General features: G+C 40.4%; 2 protein-coding genes across 8 annotated transcripts in view; both read left to right on the top strand.

Moving 5' to 3' along the window:
- Positions 1-5,722, top strand: part of LOC119647244 — a 54,697-nt gene extending 48,975 nt beyond the window's left edge. For 5 of the 6 annotated variants that reach the window (XM_038048113.1, XM_038048114.1, XM_038048111.1 and 2 more), the window contains 3 exons: positions 5,050-5,298; positions 5,354-5,409; positions 5,468-5,722. In XM_038048113.1, coding sequence (XP_037904041.1) covers positions 5,132-5,298; positions 5,354-5,409; positions 5,468-5,622 — 378 coding nt within the window. In that variant the 5' untranslated portion in view covers positions 5,050-5,131 and the 3' untranslated portion in view covers positions 5,623-5,722. The remainder of the gene's footprint in view (positions 1-5,049; positions 5,299-5,353; positions 5,410-5,467) is intronic. The other variant, XM_038048116.1, reaches the window with a different exon arrangement.
- The window catches only part of LOC119647243 (protein Shroom), a 780,388-nt gene that overhangs the window by 182,764 nt on the left and 574,874 nt on the right, over positions 1-22,750 (top strand). The gene's annotated exons all lie outside the window — the stretch shown is intronic.

Below are 22,750 nucleotides of genomic sequence, written 5' to 3' on the forward strand. Positions count from 1 at the left end.
AAAGCTGAGTATTTTTATTAATGGGGTAATTTTAACTTGTTTCGATTTGATGAATCTACCATGAAATACACTTCTCGTAATTCAAAAATAATAACAAAAAAAATAATTTATATTCCATGAAACTTGCCGAATTCTAAGAAAGGCGTGTGCGGATGACCAGACGGAAGTGGGATAATTGGTCCGCCAGCTCTTAGTGTGGCTAACCGCAAAAGCCCCGTCGACACGTGCTTGCTCTGTATTGCCTCTGTATTAACCAGGCTTGGGAATGTTGACGTACTTCTTTGGGTACTTCAGCTCCTTACACGTTGTTTACAAAGTCATATGGCTTGATGCACGGTGTGTTGGGGGTTCGCACGGAAAGATGAAATGCACAAAAAATTAAAAAAATTTCCGGCGATTTCCTTCCGAGGAGGTAAGGGAGACACGATCGAGAAAAGGAAATCCATGCCGAATTGAATCCATTCTTCTTAAGGTTTCAGGAACAACCTTTGTATTTCCCACCCTACCTTGGAACTTTCTGGCGGCAATATATGGAGATGTCCCTTTTTTATTAATTTTTGGGTTGGTCTCTCATTTTGGCCTCATCATAAAAGATGCATTACAGGACGTGAACGATACCAATTCTTCCACGTTGCAGGAGTCTTAGAAGGGGAATGAGAAGTCTTTACCTGTGCAACCGATATGGAATGATGAACTGCCACCGAGCTCGTCGAGCGTGGGTCGGAGCTATTCCGGAGGCCCGGAGGCTCAGCTGATTTTCACATCGGACCAAGTCGCAGAATATACCAAAGAACTCGAAAATATCGAATTTTGGCAGTCAGTATTCAGACCAGTATTATTAGGACCAGTGTTATCTGTTTTCTCCATAATCCCTACTATTCTGCGCCAAGCACCTCGATGTGAACCTACCCGGCGGCCATCTTGGGATAGCATAATGAATGATTTTTACTGGTATTTTGGGGTTGTGCACCAATGTACTTCTTCTATCGAGATGAGCTTAAACCAAAATCCTCCGTTGTCACGTCGCAGACACTAGCTGATAAAATTTCCCAGTTTGGTCCCCATAGGACGATCTAAAATGCGAATTGGCCTGCACTTTGTTGATCAGGTTGTCGGCATGGTCTTCTATTCAGTATACGAAAGTTATTTCAATTAGCGGTCATTTCCGCTTTCCAGATTACTGCTCAACTTCCATTTGTCATGGCATTCGCAATGCTGTCATGGGGACATTCGACATATAGGAGAAGAATGCTTCTGTCGAGCAATTACATTCAGTCTAGGCTCTCTAAAGTCGACCTCACAAAATTAAATCTTTTCAGATCAGTCTACGATTTTGATTGCAACCTTGCCTACTTTCACTTGTGTTCCGCATTTATCTACTTACAGGATCGGACAATCAATACAGGTCCATTTTGGGATCTGTTTGCCGGTCAGCAATAGGCGATCTTTATTGTTGCGAACAACTCGTTCGAAAAAATTGTTGACCATTGGAACGGCATTAGAAATGCTTTGGTTTATAGGGGGGAATTACATTATCAGGAAAAAAGAAATCTGATGTCTGCTTCTTTCGAGCCTGATTAGCATCATCGCCACCTCCAATCATCCGCATCCGATGTTATTTGACCCTGTGATGCACGTTATGCACTCTAGAGGGTAAAAATTTACTGGAGTGAAAAGATTCCTGCCTATAGACAGTGTTTTATATCGAGTACAGATAAGCCGCCTGTCATTGAATCCGAAGGAGACCAAGTTCGTGGTGATAAACATAGAAAGTCGTGATGTTTTTTTTAAAAATAAATCAATGTTCCAATATCATAAATTTAATAGACAACTTAGTGTTGGAATGCTTAGTTGCTAGCCATTTTCTGAGTTATTATATGGTGGTAAAACATGGTCATGACTGCGCGACGGTTGACGGGTAGAACTTCAGCCTCCCAATCTCACTGCTCTAGGTTCGAATCCTAGTCGTCATGGGTGCCTGTGTTTGCGTTGTGTTTGTCTTGTTGCTGTGAGCGCAGCTTTAAGTGGGATGGTAGTGCGACTGAAGCACAATCTGACTGTATGGATGCCTTATACTCCAGCAAGGAGTCAATCGAAATGTATTTATATAGACTGATGTTTAGAATAAGCATGGTCATGGGAATATCACAGGTCCAGGGGAGGTGTAGTTAGCCAAATCTTCGGGAAACCCTCAGAGATCAATTTCAGGATCGATTGTTGGTCATGGATCCCAAGATCGCATCCGAAGTGGCATCCAACAAGAGCTGATATTATTCAAAGATTATTATAGAGGAATTAAAAAAATAGTTTCACAGCAACCTCCGCAGGAATGGAACCTGTGAGAACTTTCCGACGAAGTTTACGATCGAGACTGATGCAGACCTTGTTTCCGCTAGCAATAATTACCGTAAGCGAATTACATGCCCGTATGTATATACGGAAGCGAGTAGAATCGCCTCCTAGTAATTCATTTTCTGATTCGGCTATAGTGGGGTGTACATGTTTAAGCCACACTGCTGACAATGTTGCAATCTGAAAAATGCCCAGATTTGGGAAAGTGCTGGAAGATCGAGCGAAATAATCATATCCGGGCCTTCTCACTTTATAAGTTTGACTCATCGGTTCGGTTCCTATGCCTCTGAACGGACCTTAAAACAAGTCGGGAAACCGGTAGCTAAGCGCTTCATATTTAAGCGGGCATGTGTTCCATTTGTACCTAGCTCGTAAGGTTTATGCATTTCGTTTGTCAAATTATTCACTCTAGTATGATACTGACATTCAAATCCTAGAATGCAAGCAATTTTCACAAAAGTGACATCTTTAATATATTATAACTCTAGTGATGGTACGATTTCCACCAAACTTGGTAGTATTATGCTCTATGGTATGGCCTATATTACTGCTTTGATGATTCTACGATAAACAGGTATCGGTATGGTATTTTGAGGCCTAGATACCATGTGCATGAGCCACCATATTTCTTTTCTCTTACAAGGACATTCCAGCTGTCATCATCATCTGCGGCTCCATCAAACGGAACATATCCAGTTCGCCTTTCAGACTCTTACAAGGACATTCCAGCTGTCGTGGTGTGCTTGCGCTTCCGAACCGATATGCAACGGAACTCAGACTAGAGCCGCCGCGTCCCCAACTTTAACAAGTGTATAGACACCCAGAAAGCATAAAGAACTGAAAAGTTCCCCAATCACCGGCCAAAGGATCTATGTTTTGTACGGCGGCACCATTTAGTTCCGAAGTTATAAGACAGTTGAGGATTGCATTTATATCGACGCTAGTGAAATCAACCTGTTGATGAGAACCAAATTCATCGCAAAAGGAGAGACCGTTGATGAAAGCCCCAACCTACATTTATTTTTATTTTATATATTTATTTATGTAAAAATTGTTACATATTTAAAGTATTGTGAAAAGTAAAAAATGTTACGCCGTAGGAGCCGGCGCAAGGTTTTTTTTTAAGATAAAGTTGGGCACACTGTGGCCTCAGGCGCTCCGCTAGTTCTCCTCGTTCCTCATCCTGTTATTAACATTGGGGTTCCAGTGGTTTCGCTTCTGGGGATGAGTTCTGCCTCGATCGTGACATAGTTAAATTTTACGACTTCCGCTTGTTGTGGGACTCGGAGGATTCTTCGCTAGTAAATTTAGTTTAGATTTGCACTCCCCGTGGCAGCAGTGGCGGTATGGGTGCTACCGTTTCTGCAATGTGACCCGAAGGCCTGGTTCCGCCTGATTTAATGACGCGTTCGTCCACCTGGGCGAGGAGTACTTCTACTCAAAGTTAAAGGGCAGCCTCATCAAGCGACTGTCGGTAAGTGAGTCAGTAAAGTTGAATCACTTACTGACGGAACTCACCTTAAGCAACCGCTCCCCGAGCAAACTGCTGCGTGCGATGAAGAGTTGGGTGAGGGTAAGGTCGGGGTTGAGCTTCTGAAGTTACTGTAGTTGCAGCGACTTCCAGAGAGCACCCAGGCTATCTTGGCCTGTGTGAACTTCGGGTCTTTGGAAGTGTTAGCGAACACCGCTGGAAAGATCCACGAGGTGTGGTCAGTGGAGTTGTACAGTCTTGGGTGCAAGGTCTTTAGAAAGGGCGAAAAGACTTTAGAATTTATTAGTACTGGAGCCACCTACTACAATTGGTTTTATTGTTGTGTATATGCATGCAGTTCGGGATCGATTTACTCCCTTCCTCTGTACAACTGCTGGAAGTAGCAGTGGGTTATTATAATCAATTACCCCGCGTCAGGACCTCAATTCAATTCTGCGTTCGATCTTGAATTTTTGCCTTTTTAGTGCTGTAGTAATTACAAAACTGCAACATCCTTTATATATCAAAAAAGGAAAGAATATTTGGATGCTCAGACAGGCGGACGGTCATAGCCAACTCAGATTTCTATCACACTAAACACCGCAGGGGTAGGCAATAAGAAATCACGATATTCATAAGCATCCAAGAAAGACGACAAAACTGAACAACTCAAAACCTTGTCCATCGTCAGCTCTGTATAACCCATCAAGAGTGGTGACGGTGACCTCCTGACGTCACTCAAGTGCGGGTCCATCTTTTGTATTTAAACGTTTTACCAAATATCTATGTTGTTCCGATAGCTGAGGCTTGTTAGAAAGCATCAAGCAGTGAAAGTTAATAAGCAAATTTTACAAATATTTCTCTGCCTCCTAAATTAATCAAATTCAGTTTGCTTCGATGAAAATAGCGTAAATTCTAACTATTATCCACTCAGTTCAAAGTTCTAATAATAATTAAACTAAAAATGAAAACGAAAATAAAACCTAAAGATTCTCCTTCTTCCCAGAAAAAAACTAAAAGTCTTTCACCTCAACCTCAGAGTAAGACTTTCATCTGCGCATCTATGTATCTTCCAGATCAAAACGGTAGTTTACAACAGAATGAATAATTTTTTTCGCATTAGCATCTATTCTACGGTTATAGTCGTTCATCCAATTTTTTAATAGCCAAGCAGTGTGCATTCTTGCTAAAAGTCCGCCCGTTTTGTGCTCTTTTTGCTGTTATAGACACATTAGAGAAATTTTATGTTCTTAATTTGGCATACAAGCACAAACGCGATCTTCCAAAATTACAAGCCAATTACTCAAGATGAAGCGGATTAGACCAAAGGCGTACGAAATTGAAATTAGTCCAAAAATTCTTGAGCGGATGCTGTGTGCAGTTATTCAATGGCTGGTGTTTAGCGCAGCATATAGTCTGGAATTTGGTAGCTTAAAGATGGTGGGCGAAGTGTTGTCGATTGTGGTAATCAACAGGTATACATATGCAATTTATACAAAAATAAATAGAACTAACTTTAATTAACTAAAGCAGAGCAGATGCCGGTGCTCATTATCAGCTGAGTCTGGATGCAATCACCGAATTTGGTAAGATATGGAAGCAATCAAATCGGATGAACAGTGACTATTCACCCTCTACACTTAGTGAGAACCCGTGATATATACAATCTGGAGGAAACAAATTTTGTCCGCGAACATAAAACCCAAAGATATTTGTTATCAGTTAAAACAAGGTATCACGCTAGCTCGGGTTCGAACCCCAGTTCGTCATGCATCTTTGTGCATGCCCCGTTGTTGTAAGTTTATCACTTGCACAGTATTCGACTGTGGGTATAGTGACATCGAAGCAAGATCTTATTGTAAATAAAATGTGGAAGGAAAAATAAAATGTAGCAATAATGATGAGACTGTTTAATTGCCCTATACTGCACAAAGGAGTGAACAGAAGTCATGTAAAATAAGGGAAATTTGACTTTTCGAAATATTCATCTTAGTGAATGCAGAGCACACTGTTAAGAATCCCTTTTTGATGTCACCAATTCCCAATAAAGATTCCATAAATCAACTATTGCAGAAGGGAGGTTCCTACGTGGATTTGCAATATTATTGCGTTGTCTATCCTTCCAATTTAACTTACTGAAAGTCAGTTTTTGTCATCAAAATTGCTTCTGCTATTCCTTCTGGATTCATTCATCATCATCATCAACGGCGCAACAACCGGTATCCGATCTAGGCTTGCCTTAATAAGGAACTCCAGACATCCCGGTTTTGCGACGAGGTCCACCAATTCGATATCGCTCCATCTTAGGCAGAGTCTGCTTCGTCTTTCTTTTTCTACCATAGATATTGCCCTTATAGACTTTCCGGGTGGGATCACCCTCATCCATACGGGTTAATTGACCCGCCCACCGTAACCTATTGAGCCGGTTTTTTTCCACAACCGGACGATCATGGTATCGCTTATAGATTTCGTCGTTATGTAGAAAATTGATAGACCAGTAGCTTACTCCAAACTATCATACAATTTTATTTTATTATGTATTTATATATTTCGGGAGCAACTTACTCCCTTCATCAGTACAAAGCTACTGAAAACAATTGCGATTCTACAACAAATTCAACAAGTAACGACTATTGGGGATTTACTAAAAATTTTGCTATTCTGTCAGACTGATTTGGAAGAAATTAAGAGCCGCATTGTGACGTTGATAAAACCTAGGATCTATAGTCCAAGCCAAACTCGATGTAGCGGATGAAAAGGGTCTGTATGAAATCAAATTAGACAAGTCTTTAGTGAATCACTGGATTGGACGATGATTAAAAGGCCATTCTAGTTGCTCGCAGTCGACCAAGAGCTGTCCCAAAACCCTAAAAAGTTACTGAAACCATGAAAGTTCGCTCGCAAAAACTGAAGTTCCACTGAAGTATCCCATTGACACGGCCCTTCTATGCTAGCTAAGCTTGGAAATTTTGGGGTTGTTCCTTTTGGACACTTTGGTCCCTCTCGTCTCATTTACCATGTGATTGAACCGATGCGTGGGACCACACCGGGATTTCAAAAATAAACAAGAAAACATTAGACCGATCTATCGAAATAAAAATCGCGCGAGGCTAGAATTTAGAAAAATAAGAAAAAATCGGGATAACCGCGCATTGATCTTTACAACTTGGGACCCAAGTTCTTCGATCCAGAGGGGAAGATCACTTCCCGTTCTTCTGCTTCGCTTCTCTAACTCCCGCGAGCTCACGCTATTAAGGGCATGTTCAGTTATTATGATATGATAATACCAGTCGACTCAGCTGTGACTGAGTACCTGAGTCAAATGAGGGTAATAATCTCGGGCGAGCGCAATGCTGACCACATTGCCTCCTAGTGTACCGTTACGGTCTTGAATGAAGTGCTCTAACACACTTCAATTCCCTGATCCAATATGGATTGTTGCGCCAACGATTATTATTATTATTATTAATATCAAGGCCAGGTGGGAACTTCAAAGTCCGTGCCTCATGAATATTGGCAGGAGAAGCATCAATTGAGGATGTGGTCCCTTGTGCATCTTCCATCTTGATCGCAGCGCTCGATCCTGAATATAAATCATATGAAAGGTACTAGTTAATAGATGAATATCGCGTGAGCTCGTTTTCTTCCTTTTTCTTGTGACCAACAGAGGATAACCATTGACGAGATGCACCCTTGCATAATGCATTCCGTTTTATCAAATCTGAGGTTGGGATAAATCAATCAAGTATGCATCTCTTTATTAATATTTGACCGCCTGGTCCACGATTTTGAGCAGTTATAGGTTATATATATTATATATGGTTATAGTGGCCCTACTGAAGACAAAAGAGGTCATTCGATAGTTGTTGCGAATCTTAAAAGTCATGAAGTAAGAAATGTGATTTTTTTAAAATTACGTTAGTGATAAAGGATTTAAAAAATAGATATGCAAGTGCTAACTCTGCTCTCCCATTTGTCCTGCGCAATCAAAACCCACTGCAACTACTATAAAGCAATATGTAGTGGGGTCCGTGAAGAACCAATCAATTTCCCATTCTTCCATTGACTATACCGGCAATCTTCCTTCCCTTTTCATTTCCTTTTTCTGCACTTTAACGGAGCCAGTCATAATATTGGTCGTACCTTCTTTCCAGGCAAGCAATAACATATTCCCACAAATTTTGGGGCTAGTGCACAGCTTGATATGGTACGATTTTTCCCTTTGTGAATAAATCTTCATGGAAGGGGATCACGTACCTAATGGGCTAAGAGCTCTATTGATTGACGCGTTACAGTTTTATTACCGCAACAAAGCAAGAGAAGTGCAGCGTAGTATATGCCATGACAATAGGAATTCCACTATTATGTTGGTGCGGGAAGAGGAAGCTGCCACAAATAGCAACAATTGGTCTACTACATACTGTGTCACCACCTTACCATGGTCCTAGGAAGGACGCCAATAGTTGATCCACGAGGATGAGCAGCTAAAAAAGTTGGAGTACTTCACCTTGATTCTAAATTCTATAATATCCGGTAAAGTTGCACCTTTTGTAGATGATATAGCAGGGCATACGGATGCGAAGTAATCCTCCTAGAACTAGAAGTGGAATAATCGCGACCATTAACGCACCCATGGACGATTCCGTTGACTATATAAAGTTGAAATTTATGAGAGATACCACGACCATTTGATTATGGATAAAATTTGATTCAATAGCCTGCGTGGTCTGGTCAACTAATCCATATGGGGTATTATCTAATGTAGAAAAGGAATGAAGCGGGGTTCTCATGAGGAGCGACTGCATCGGTCAGGGTGCCAGATAGCTGCTGGTGATTGTTTAGGATATGCCATCCTACATCATAAGTCCACATCCACATGATGGTGGACCGGACCAAATGGGGAGCAGCTGAATCCCATGTTTTTTGGTCCACAGATCCTTAGTTTGGGGCAGTCAAAAATCAATCAGTCAAAACAAAAATGACTAACGGGGCAGAGGCAACTCTTCAGTCCCTGCCTCATCTCTGCCCCCCAGCTGATTTTCAACATGCAGCTTCGAGAAAAACGCATTTGAAAAGTAGAATGCGATTTTCAATCATAAAATCTTAACTGACCGTTAATCTGCCGTACCTATTGCATAAACCTCAGGTTTCTCGAAGAAACACATGTAAAGCCTTGGCTTCAATTTTTATGATTTTAGCGAAGTCATTCAAACGTCATTTAGACCGATAAATACGCGCTTTATTACCGCAAAATAGTGCTAGAACACACTCTGAAAGCTAAATCGAAAGAGATCAGGCAGGGTTTTGTTCTCGATCTTTCAGTATCGCACTAGCATCCTTGTAATCATTGTAAAGCAGTGTGTGAGGTTTAGATCCCCACTTTACCCGCATTTCGTCGATTTCAAAAAAGCTTTCAACAGTGTTTACAAGAAGTATATTTGAAATACTCTTCGCAAGGAGGCATTCCGGAGAAAGTAACTGCTATTATCAGAGCATTGTATGATGTCGTAAATCGAGATGTAAAATCTCGGAGGAATTTGATGTTCAAAGCGGAACCCCGTCGATCTGAGGGACGTGAAGGTTTTTAAGGTCCTGCAGTATTTGCCCTCAAACAACTCGAATACGCTGATGGTATCAGCTTCCTTTCTCACTGAGTTCCACACATTTGGCAAACAGCTTTAAATTTGAGGAAGGAAGCAGGCAAAGTCAGGCTAAAAATAAATTTCAACAAAACCAGATGGCAGTTGTGGTACTAAATAATAGAATATAAATAGTCCAACATTTGCTCATTATACCATTTTAGTTTTAAATATCTATTTGGTAGTGGATGGAAAAAGAGAAAACGCATGAACGCGAACCAAAAACGTGTACTTTTCCTTTAAAATTGGTCGCAACACGACCACACCATACTGTGGCGGTTCAAAGAATTTCGGTCAAGCAACATGACTTTTCACGGTGAGCCACGTGCCCAGTCAGAAGTATCGTACGACGGCGATGAGCTGCTTATTCTGTTAGAATTAGACACACGTGTATCTGTAGGAGAATTTGCAGGTAAATTGGACACGTATTATTTGAGAGTTTCCCGCCACTTGTAATAGCTTAGAAAGAAGAAGAAGAAGAAATTGACTGTCCCCTGCTTTCCCGTAACTCTCTGCACAGAATAGTGACATATGATCTAAAGTGGATATAGTACAATGAGTGCTACAGGTCAGCACAATGGCTAGAAGCCGATGAGGCTCCAAAACACATTCCAAAACTGTATACAAAAATGGTGACTTTTTGATGGTCTGCAGCTGGAGTTATTCGCTATTGGTTATGTTATGTGGTTAAGCGATGAATGAACAGAAATACTGTGCCTACCAGATAAAATGAACGGAAAGTTACGTATAAGACAGCCTATATTGTTCAGCAGATGAGGTGACACTTCCCCATGACATCGCATAACCTCGTATATCCAGAATAATCGCGGAAAAATTAATTATTATTAATTACAGAGTCTGCCTCACCCCCCATATTCACCCGCATGAGGCATTAACAGTCTAAATCCGCTTTCGCTATTTTATCTAAATCCCAGGGCTATTTCAACATCAAGATCAAAGCTCCAAGTTTTCATCAACTCACGTTTGCATTATGACATTGGGGTATTCTAGCATGAGATAATATCAAACCAAGAATTCCTTTGGTATACGGGCCAGATATTCCTGGATGGGTTGATCAGAAGGTGGCAGTGGAAGTGGGTAAGTCAAGCATTAAAAAATACGAAAAATCCATTCTGGCTTTTCCTGACGCACTATCCTAGAATGACCAACGAGTGGGGTGCAGAATAGTAGGGGAAGGTGTATGTTTCTTGGTCAACAATGGTGGTGGGGTGAGCTTGATGCGCTATGCTCTGCAATGGCAACCATTATATATTGCGTCACAAAGGAATCGGATTTCGTTAGCCAGCAGATGTGGATACGAACCACACTTGCTCTCACAAGTATTATTCTACCGGATGTTGTTCAATCCCGACATTGTGTTCACTTACTTCTTACTTCTCCTAATAATTACTTACACTGGGGTTTGGTATAATAAGACCGAATTAACAACTCTTGGAATAAAGAATCGGTTACTTTGCATGTGCGGTTGATATTTGGGTCAACTACTAATACTAATAACTTGTTTACGAAGATCTCAATTTCTTCCGGGCTTTGTCGTGCAATAGTCACTCCAATGTGATCTGCGACGCATATTTTGATTAGATCAATAGAGCGCTGTATACTCAATATGCTGTTACAAATTATAAATTAGGGTAGGGTAGGTAGGGTAGATCCTCATGGAAGACCCCGGATTTTCGGATATATTTTTTGTTCATTGTTCAGATCGCAGCACAGCAGCCTTTCCGGGTAGGACTGAATACAAATGCTCTCCAGGTATTTGTGAACTTCTTCTTTGTTTAAGGTGCATTCAAAGTAATTTTTTTGTTGAATTTATTATTTATCTACCGCAATTTCGCACTCAATCGTTTTTGTTATTATGTTGATTGCATCGACTAAAGTTGTAGGCAGAAAATCGCGGGCTTGGTATAAAAATTGTGTTGGTCTCTCTTTCCCTTAGAAATCTAACTTTGTTGGAATTTCCATTGTCGGCCCTCGAGAAAGCTCCGGAGCTGTGGTACACACCTCCTCCTCGTGTCGACTATGTATGGATAGGTTTCACGTTTCGAAATCCAAACTGCTTGTCTGAGTCGAAATAAGTTTATTCTAGATTATCTAATCGAGTATCTTACCTATAGTGTCTGAAAGGTACATTGCGGAAAGAATGGCCTTGTTTCTGTTATTTTTACTAGGGGAGAGAAGAAGTTCTTTATTTTAGGCATGCCGCGAGGATTTGAATCAACAAATTTAGTGTTGTATTGACGGCGACTAACACAGCTTTGTTCGGGATGTCATTTAAGCCTGGGGTTTCATTTTAGACATTGTTTATCGCATCGTCAGTAACTTTCTCTGTAGTCATGTCGGGGTCTATCTGAACGGTGCATTGATGTGTCTCACTCAGAATATCCGGAACAAGATTAGTAGCTAAATCTTGCAGAAAGTCTAGGTTGGTGATGTGCGCTGAACAATTATCCTTCATCGATAACATGACCGCCTTATATGATAAATGTTACAGGTCGGAGTCGGCTACCTTGCATAATCCAAGTTGATTTCAATTGGCTTGACTGTGCCTTATAACTTCAAGAACTTCGCGGTGGCATGACTTTTATGTCGATGCGGTTGTCCCCATTTCAGATGTGTTCGTGACAAGTTGCGTCACTGGTTCAACGTCGTATCTATGTCTCCTTTACTGCGAGGCGTCGCTCACTGTCTTTGACAGTCAGTCATTACTCAGTACCATAAGGGGAACTGGGCGGACTACACTGCGGTAAAATTTGAATTTTGGGCGTTCACTGATACGCCGATCAACAAGAGCGCCAAATCACTCGGTAGTGCTTCTTTTATTGGGGTCGGTCGTCAAAAATTCTGTTTTGTCCAGTTCCGGTTTCAGGCCGTGCTGCATAAATCCATCATTCTACTTTTGTATGAATTCCCTGGACATTAGCTTTATTCTGCGACGCTTGGAAATCATCATCATCATCTGAATAGAAAAGTATATAGGACTCTGATCGTTGTCGCGGTAACAAGTTCTATGATAAGAACACAGAGGCGTGGCTAAACGGCGTTTCCTTGATATACATCGGCATGACTCTGTGCTGTAATTTGAAAATTATCAAATTTTATATATGAATGACATGATTTTGCATGGAGTTTGTGTCAAATTTTTCCCGCTGAAGGGTTTGATTATAAACGAGAGGGTAAAAGTGGTTCCTATTGCTCAGCTTGATTATCCGATTATAGCCGGAGGAATCTTTTTTTTTTAATTCTGGGCACTATGTCTTTGATTTTTGCGCTCATGTTAAGCATTTTGATACTGTGACCTTTGCGAACTTTTCTAGAAAGCCATCTTCCAGAATTTCTTTTATAACGCGCCGCGCCTTATATAAGGAACTTAATACCCTTGTTAAACGAACTCCGCCATGCTATTAACATAGTATGCTGGTCCCAAGCACAGGTAAAGGAGGAGGGTTTGAGGCAACGTACTCTGTACTATCCTCAGTAAAACAAAAATAAAATGCTGAGATCAGGGAAAGAGATAAATAGAGTATAGTTGGAGTTATTCTACTATGCTAAATCCTACCTGATCTCTTTTGGTGACAGGCCCCGCGACAGGTCGACCAAGAAAATGCATAGAATGTCGTTACAAACATGATGATCGGATTAAGTCACAGGCCTCGGAGAAATGCTAGGGCGTCCACCTCAGTCGACGCGGTAGGATGGGTCCCGGTCCTGTCGAGAAATGGGCAAGGTTCTTGACGCATGGACGGCGTCAGGACGTAAGCAAGTTAGTCCACACACAACGAACAAAACAAATACGTGTCTGCACGCTAAATGTTGGTACCCTAACTGGAAAGACCGAGGAACTCGCAAGAGCCCTTCGGAAAAGGTGCATTGACATCTGCGCTCTGCAAGAAACTGGATGGTCTGGTTCCAAAAGCTGCGACATTGAACGCGAACGCGGTAAAAATGGCTATAAACTTCTCTATTTTGGTAGCCCACACACTCAATATGGTGTTGGCATTGCCATCTCAGAGGGTTTCCGTGATGCCATTAAAGAAGTCGAACGATTTGATGATCGGCTGATGAAGGTCACCATTATATCAGCTAATCGCACTATTCACTTCTTCACCGCATATGCACCACAGACAGGCCGACCTGATGCCGAGAAAGATGCCTTCTGGCAACTTCTCGATGAAAAGACTTGTCACATGCCTGCTGACGATTACATAATCATTGCCGGCGACCTTAATGGGCATGTGGGTGAAAAGGCAGACGGTAACAGGTGCCATGGAGGAAAGGGGTTCGGAGCGCGCAATGAAGGTGGCGAACGTATAATCGATTTTGCGGACACCCATGACCTTGTACTTATGAATACATGGTTCATCAAACGATTGTCTCATCTTCCCACATTTTATAGTGGGAACAATAAAACGCAAATCGACTATATTCTCATAAAACGCCAACATTTTACCACTGTCACTGATTGCAAAGTCGTTCCCTATGAGACCGTCGCACCTCAACATCGGCCGTTGATTGCTGTCCTGCGAATTAAGCCACCGATAAAACAGCGTGAGGAACGCACTGGCCCGCTGCGCATTAAATGGTGGCGATTTGGTGAGAAGAAAGAAGAAACGGTCTCACTCATACGATTGCCAACCATTACAAATGTGGAAGAATCATGGAACCAAATGAAAGACACGATCCACAAAACGGCCTCTGCAACCCTCGGGGTCACCAAGCCGGGTAAGCGGTACATCAATCGAGATACTTGGCTTTGGAATGATGATGTTTAAATGAAGGTCCGTGAAAAGAAACGCCTCTACCACAAATTTCTCGACGATAAAACGCCTGCTAATTGGCAAATTTATAAGAACGCCAACCGGGAAGCAAAGAAAGCGGTCGCTATCACCCGAGCGAACCATTTCAAAAATCTTTACGATAAACTGGATACTCGGGATGGCGAGAGAGACCTGTATCGACTTCCTAAAAGCCATGATGAACGCACACAGGATATCGAACACTTCTGTTGTGTTAATGACAAGTACGGTACTTTGCTTACCAACCGTCGAGCCGCAACGGATAGATGGCGAGAATACTTCGAGCAGATTTCAACTGAAGAATTTGCTCATCCTCCACTTCCACAATCATTGCCGACATTTGGAGCAGTTCCACCAGTCAGCGCAACTGAAGTCGAGGAGGCAATAAAACAAATGAAATCGGGGAAAGCAACAGGACCTGACGACATCGCATCTGAGCTCTGGAAAGCGAAGAGCTGGGACCCAACACTGTGGCTCAGTGAATTCTTTAACCGGGTTATTCAGGAAGGAAGAACACCATCTGACTGGCAAGAAAGTACCACTGTTCCAGTATGGAAAAAGAAAGGTAGCCCAGCAGAATGTTCAAATTACCGTCCGATCCGGTTACTTGCCCATACCATGAAGATTTTTGAACGCATTCTTGACAACCGTATTCGCGAAATCGTTGAAATAACCGTGAATCAAGCCGGATTTGTCAAGAACTGCGGAACTACTGACGCAATACACGCTGCGTGGTTACTCATGGAGAAACACCGTGAGAAGCATCGCCCTCTTTACATTGCCTTTCTGGGTCTAGAGAAAGCGTTTGACCGTGTACCACACGAACTCATCTGGTATGCTTTACGACAACACTTCGTGCCAGAAGAACTCGTGCGCTGGGTTCAATTGCTCTACCACGATCCGAAAAGTACAGTTCAAAGTATGGCCGGTGTATCAAAACCGCTTCGTGTCTCTGTTGGAGTTCATCAAGGAAGTGCCCTCTCATCACTCCTCTTTGTTCTTATTATGGACACCGTCACACGGGATATCCAACGTCCAGCGCCCTACACACTGCTTTATGCAGATGATGTTTTCCTAGCATCTGATAGCAAAAATGATCTCGAGCAACTTATTCAAAAATGGAATGATCGCCTCATGCAACACGGTGTCAGATTGAATTTAAACAAAACTGAATTTTTGACGACCGATCCCCATAAAACAGGCACAATCACTGTCAGCGGCAATGATCTGCCCAGAACTGAGCGATTTAAATACCTCGGGTCAACGCTATCAGCCAATGGAGAGCTGCGTTATGAAATTGCCTCACGCATTAACGCAACCTGAATGAAGTGGCCTTCCACAACTGGTGTCCTTTGTGATCGACGTATCAACGAACGTCTCAAATTTAAAATTTACCGCAATGTCGTCCGTCCAGTCGCTCTCTATGGTTCTGAGTGTTGGCCGACCATAAAAGACAATGAACGGCGTCTTGCGGTAATGGAGACGAAGATACTACGTTGGACTAGTGGCGTCACACGTTTAGATCACATCCGAAATGAGGATATCTGCGATCGTTATGGGGTTGCACCGATCATGGAAAAGTTGCGAGAGAGGCGTCTTCGGTGGTATGGTCACGCAATTCGTGCAAACGAGAATTCACTTGCAAAGATTGGTCTGAACATCGAAGTCGATGGTAAACGACCAAAAGGCAGGCCTAAGCAACGGTGGCTTGATACGCTGGATGGGGATTTGAAACCCTCGAGATTGCACCCAGATCAGGCACTCGATAGAGCCAAATGGCGAAGCCGATCACGACGAGCCGACCCCGCTTGTGAACGGGACAAAGGCTGAAGAAAAAGAAGAATACCCTTGTTAAACGTAGTTAGCTATCAGTTCCTCTGTCACTAACCGCCTATCTGAAAACAGTTTGCCAGAACAATCATCGAATTACTGAACTTGCTGCTAGTGCAGTAATTTTTCGGAACCTTTATGTTATTTTAGATTTTCTCACAATCCGTTGATCGCCTGGCTCCATGAGAATTTATTTACTGGTGGCAATCTTATGAAGGTGGCACGGGGATATGGTTGGCTTTGGGAGACGATGACGTTGGTGCAAATTTTCATTAAAAAAATTCAACAGTTCAATAAATTTCGTTTGATAAAGGCTACCGAGTGCATCGAAATATCACAAATATGAAAAAAACTGGAACAGTATCTCTGAAAATTCCGTTTGAAATAAAATATCTACCGCGAAGCTTCTTATCAAAGTGTAAAAATTTTTGAAATTGGCAATCTAAACCAAAGCTCGCAAATAGCCGATACTCCCGATTCAGGTGAACGGGCATTACATAATCCAATGTTCCGATTCTTCCACATGTGCACGGATTAATTCCTCTAATAAAGTGATTCATTTCCCGCTGTGCTGAACTAATTTTGTCGTCAGTAAAAAGTACGTGATGAAATAATAATCAGTTCTTCCGTATGTTACATTTACGTCTAACATTCCAAAAAAAACAGTAACCCAAAGGTAGATCCAGGCTGCGATTATCAAATGAGCGTAATGGAAAGCACAAACAAATTTTCAATCAGTCCCGTAACGGAATTATAAGCAAATTATGTAATGTTGTTCATTATTGTGAATAATTTCAATTAACCGATGTACATAATTGTAATTATTTTCTAAATTGAGCCCCTTAAGACCATTTTCAATTAAAAAATCAAACTCTGTACTTCTTTCTGGAGCGACTAAGCTTGGGTTACAATGAAAAAATTGAATTGATTCAAATCAACCACCTGGCGAGAAGAATTTCTTTGTTTAACCAGGTAGGTCCTCTGTTTTGTGCGGAACTTTCACTTTAAAAAGATACATATGTCGCCTTAGATATTATGATGGGATTCAAAATGGTTTTGCATTTTTTTCTTCATTAGCCAATATTTGGGAAGTATGAGAAGTGCTTTTTGAGGAAGAGTTTTCGTTTTCTGTTTGTTTTTAATAAATATCAGGTCGGAGATATCTTCCAGATGGAAATTCCTTTGCAGATCTATTACTTCACTGGAAAAAGATTTGTATAAGAGTTTATATGAAAAAACCGCAGGTAAGCAAGCACATTCAAAACATACAAAATAGTTAAGCTATTCCCCGTTCCTTTAGATTACTCAACACCAATTATCATTTGTCTTCTATATTGTCCATTCTAGTATTCAATTGAATAATAATAAGAAAAAAAAAGCAATTTCACTTTTATTCAGTGATATTTTCTTGAATGTTTTTTATTGCTATCTTAGTAATAAATTTGCTACGTCTTAAACTATCTGAATCTCGTGAAATATGGGCGTTAATCGTCGCAATCTGCATAAAATACATAATTCGTCTTGTGCCATTGAACTATTTGAATTTTTTCAACGGAAATGGCACGATAGGCAATAATTTTTTGCTGGTCCCAATCAGATAAAAACTAATGAGAAAAACTCCGACAAAAACCAATGCATTTTATTAGATAATTAAGAAAAGTAAAATACGACAAAGTCCCTATTTAACGTTGCATAAATTATAATAAATAAAAAATCAAATTGAATTCAAATCGTTGTCCATTCAAACTAACAATTTATGCATATATAGTACTCATATCTTTTTGAATCCTCTCTTTTTGTCCACCGATCGCAGCACCAATCATCTAACTTCATTAGGTTTAAGTGTTATGTTGCAGATATTCTCTTTATGTAACTGGGTATCGTGCTTTAAAGTTCAAAAACAGGAAACATTTAAAGATAATAGATTGAAGATAATACGATTTTGGTGTGGGCGGATGCTTTCTTGTCCGCTCAATGAAACTTAACAAATTCTGCAAATAACAACAATCGGGGGCTAGGCTTTGATGCAGTCAGTGTATATGTGAAAAACGGAAAAGAACTGTTCGGCAGACTTACAAGCACCGTCTCTACGTAGAGCGAAGGAAATGAGGTTAAAGATGTCTTAAAAAATTTGATATTTTGAAAACGATCTTTACTGTTAGCCATAAATCTTACAAATTTCTATGGGTACATGCTTCAGAATAGAGATTTTCGGATTTGGAGAAGATCGTAATTCTTTTTATTATTGAATTTTATTTTCGGTGATCTATTAGTTCGTTTCTAGTGTTGCAGTGCGAAATGTGTTTTGTTATGTTTTAGAGGGTCAATGTACCTACGTTTCAGAACGTATGTTATTGACAAAAGAAAGTTAGGATGACGTAAATGCATTTTGTTCTGAAGAAAATATGGTTACAGTAGGCAGAATCCCATGATTTATTGAATTGCTTGCTGCAGATTCCTGAAGGCGGTCTTTTAGCGGACTTTATTGTTGGTACATTTGATATTATCAAAAATCGTACCTCAGAAATAGAATCCTTCAAAGTCTGACTACATTATTTATTTCTATGCCAGAACCGAGAACACTACATACAGAAGATTGATTTTCCGGCGCATTGTTTGAATTTGTATGGTGGAAAAAAGGCAATGCGCATTTTCGACTTTTTCAATCACTTGCGCGTGAAAAATTACTATGGTGCTAGTGTTGATGTATAGGGTTGGGAAATATATGCAAGAAAACTATCTAGGCGTCATCGGCACGCACGTCTGTTAGCTACCTCGTATCCAACCCGCGTATTTGCAATAACATTCAAGACCTAGGAACTTGATTTGCTCCCCCTGGATGTAGTCTTCTTGACCAGAATCTTTGTCTTATTTTATTTTCAAGCAATCTCGGAAAATGCGATTACTTGTCTTTTGAAATGTTGATATCCAATCTATGATAGATGATAATAAATTTCGAGCCTTAGATATAAGTACAAATCTATCATTTTTCTATAATAGGCAGCAATTCAGCATCTGGGTCGCTATCTTACAAATAGAAATAAACAAAGTGATAGTGCAGGGGTTGATATCCTATTAACAAGTTCCTTACTCGGATGGAAGTATAGCCTTAATAATAATGGCTTTATTTCGTTGGTTTTGGGTTACACGTCCTGTCCTTTGAAGCAAGTGTTTGTAAGCCTCGCTCCCATATTCTCTTAAAGAATTGAGTTTCTCTCGTTTCCTAAGTAGCTTATTATTAAAGTCCAGTTGCTCTTTTGTCTTTGGTGTTGCTTTGAGTTGAAGTGTGAACATCACAATGGAAGTCTGTCAGCTATTTCTAAAGGTGCATCCAGATTCTAGGAGGTGTCTGGGAATACGGGTCTCTGGAATACTGGTCATGCCGGGTTGAGTCTGTAAGGTCATGTCGTTCGCGCTCTTATGAACTGGTCCTTATGTGAATGTTGATTCTTTCCCTAACTTTCGACGTGCAGTTACTCATGTTTTCTTTCTTGTGGCTAAGGAAAAGCTGATAGTCTGCGAGTATTTGCTTTGAAACGAGAGTTTGAGAGTCTCTAATACTTGGTGTTCGGTCAGTTTAATGAATTCCAGCAAGGAAGAAGACTGAAAAATACAACATTTCTTCTTTTATGTTGGGTTAAATAAACGGCAAGAATGGAAAGGGAGGGTTGTAGCGAGATGCTATGCCTACGTCCAGAATATATCGCTCGTTCTCCTTTTCTTTTCATTCATAGTCAGAAGGAAGATGTTGTGTCGGGGCAGGTATACGGTTGGTAACGGAAATACTTGGCGGGAAACTATGCCTTATTGTCGATAATACTTAATCCCAAGGCAAAGCAAAGGCTGCATTGAAGTGCATTTCGTCATGATTTTGTTTTTTTCCTATTTCTTTGTGGGGAATAAGGAACAGATTCATTCAACATTTGGTTGGAATTGCAACTAGGCGCTGGATCTGGCCGCCTCTAATGGTGCATTTTTTTGTCGGATCCTTAGAGAGAGAGAGTGGGGTGGGGTAGAGTGATTTCTCGCGTTTTCCCTTTTGATTTTTCTCATTTCATCTTGCTGCTCTACGCTGAGGAGCAACTCGTTCGATGCTTCTTTTACTAGTGTATTTTTTGCATATTTTGTAAATTTAGATAATGGCACTTTGCCATCAGAGTTTTGCTGACAAAAGAGTCGCATTGTCAAGTATTATGGCTAGAGGGTGCCATAAGATAGGTAGGATTTCCCTCTTTGCCAATATTGGGGTCGTATCGAAGACGAAAGGAAATGAAGGAGCTGAGGTAGTTTAGAAGTTAAGAACAATAATGCTCACTGGTTATAACACTTCATTTATTTCATAAAAACAATGGCACTGACAACTTCAACAATGGATGAATTTCATAGAAACTTTAGTTGATGCTGAGTGTGAGGAAATGCTGACCTATATATCAAGGTCAGATATAGATAGAATTTGTTCCGAAATCATATAGTTTTCACAGAAGACTTCTAGACTCCAAAAGAGCGAATTTGGTGCGCATTACTACTCGAACATCGAAATTGGGGAATATCATTTTAATAGGTCATATATCACTGAGTATTCGTAATTACTTTAGTAATGGATTCCCCTAAGAATGTGTGACTTTGCATACTTCGTGAGCATCCATTCTTGAAGCGTAGGGTAACCGAATTTTAAAGATTTTGTATAAAAGAAAATCTAATTAAAATCAATTTACTGTCTGTCTGTCCCCTTGTTTGTCTGCTTGTCGCTTACCATGGACTCAGAAACTACACAACTGAAAAATCTAAAAAACCATTAAGTCACCCCTGACGATAGGCCTTAAAATACTCTTCTTGCCAATATATGCTCAAATCAAGTTAATAAAAGTATATTACTATATTTAATTTATTCATTCCGAATAGATAGTTCCACAATAAATTTTATTTTATTATAATATTTTCCCTGTTTTACTAATTTTGTTTGATATATTTATAATTTTGAATTATTCTAATCATATTTTTTTTTTCAGGTGAGTTCAACGTTTTTCTGCACTTCCCGGTAAGCTTACTTTCCACTTTCTAATTGAAATGTGTATAATCTGTTAGCCAATATTCAAATGATTTCTAATGACGCACTGCAGAAATGAGTAGCTGGTTCCCGGAATATTGTGTCCCATTCGATTTTTCAGCCTATTTTTATTAGGGAACGGATTATATTCTAAATTCTCAGGGATGCGAAATGAAAGTTTATTTATTCTTATTGGATAAGAGAAGCTTTCCAAAATTCGAAAATATCTATTCCGTGAGGCTATTATTGAGCATGAATAGGATATAAGGTTAAAGGATTCGGCATGCTTACACTCAGAAGGAGTAAGGGAGACTGCAACTAAAAAACATGTCGAACATGAGTATAGGAACACTTATTTAAAATTGAAGTGATAACTAAGTCCCTCCGCAGGAACATAAATTATGACTAAGTAGGTAGAATAGATGGAGAAGAAGAAAATATGATTCAGGGTAAATAGATATAGAAAGCTTTCAAATATCCTTCACTTACAAAATATGGAACTTTCAGTGCAAATAGCAAATATCGCGTGCGTGCGTAGGTGCATTGACCCTATAAAATCACAAAATGTTCTGGAAAGTGGCTTAGTAAACAATTCTTTCCAAAGAATTGGAGGTAATATTGATGAGGTCATGTTCATAATATTACAAAAGTGATATCACCCGAATTATCACAATATCACCCTATTTTACTATATTTTACTGTAGTGGATGGACATTTTGCCTTCTTTCTTGTCTTAAATGAAAAGTTTATTCTTCATTCATTACCTATTGGACACTGCTGTACATTTTACACTAGGTTTGTGATGTATGTTGTGCAGGGCGAGTATCACTCTAACAATAAGTAATATTTGGTATCGATCGAGACTAATAGTGTTGGTCACACGTACTGTTAGGGTAATGCAAAGTGAGGTTTTGTGATAATAATAATAATCGTTGGCGCAACAATCCATATTGGATGAGGGCCTTGAAGTGTGTTAGAGCACTTCATTCAAGACCGTAACGGTACACCACAGTAGACTGTAAGAGGCAATGTGGTCAGCATTGCGCTCGCCCGAGATTGTTACCCTGATTTGACTCAGGTACTCATTCACAGCTGAGTCGGCTGGTATCCGACGTCAAATCACGATACAAATCCCATTGCCACCAGTGTGATTTGAATCGCGACCTTCCGTACGAGAGCCTTGTGCTCTAACCACTCAGCCATCCGGACAGGATGTTTTGTGGTAATACTTTGTAATGTGACATTACTTTGTAATATCACATCTCTCAAAAATGATATGATATCAGTTTACTGACTAAGACATTCTTCTGGCCTAATCGTGTTGGCGACGCTCTTTCTCTAGTAAAGTATTGCGGGAGTGAAAGAGAGGGTAGGGGGATCTCCGAATTTTTGATAGAAATATCGAAAATTCATTATAATTCAAGAAAACCATGAAAAACACATTAAAATCGGTTTACTGTCTGTCTGTCTGTCTGTCCGTCACACGCATTTTTCTCGGAGACGGTTATAGCGATTGACACCAAATGGTTGAAAGGTGGGATTTGTCGCTTACGCATATACGTAGATTTTACGTCGAATTTAAGGAGGGGTTCCTATA

This window comes from Hermetia illucens, chromosome 1, assembly GCF_905115235.1.
Source record: "Hermetia illucens chromosome 1, iHerIll2.2.curated.20191125, whole genome shotgun sequence".
Lineage (NCBI taxonomy): Eukaryota > Metazoa > Arthropoda > Insecta > Diptera > Stratiomyidae > Hermetia > Hermetia illucens.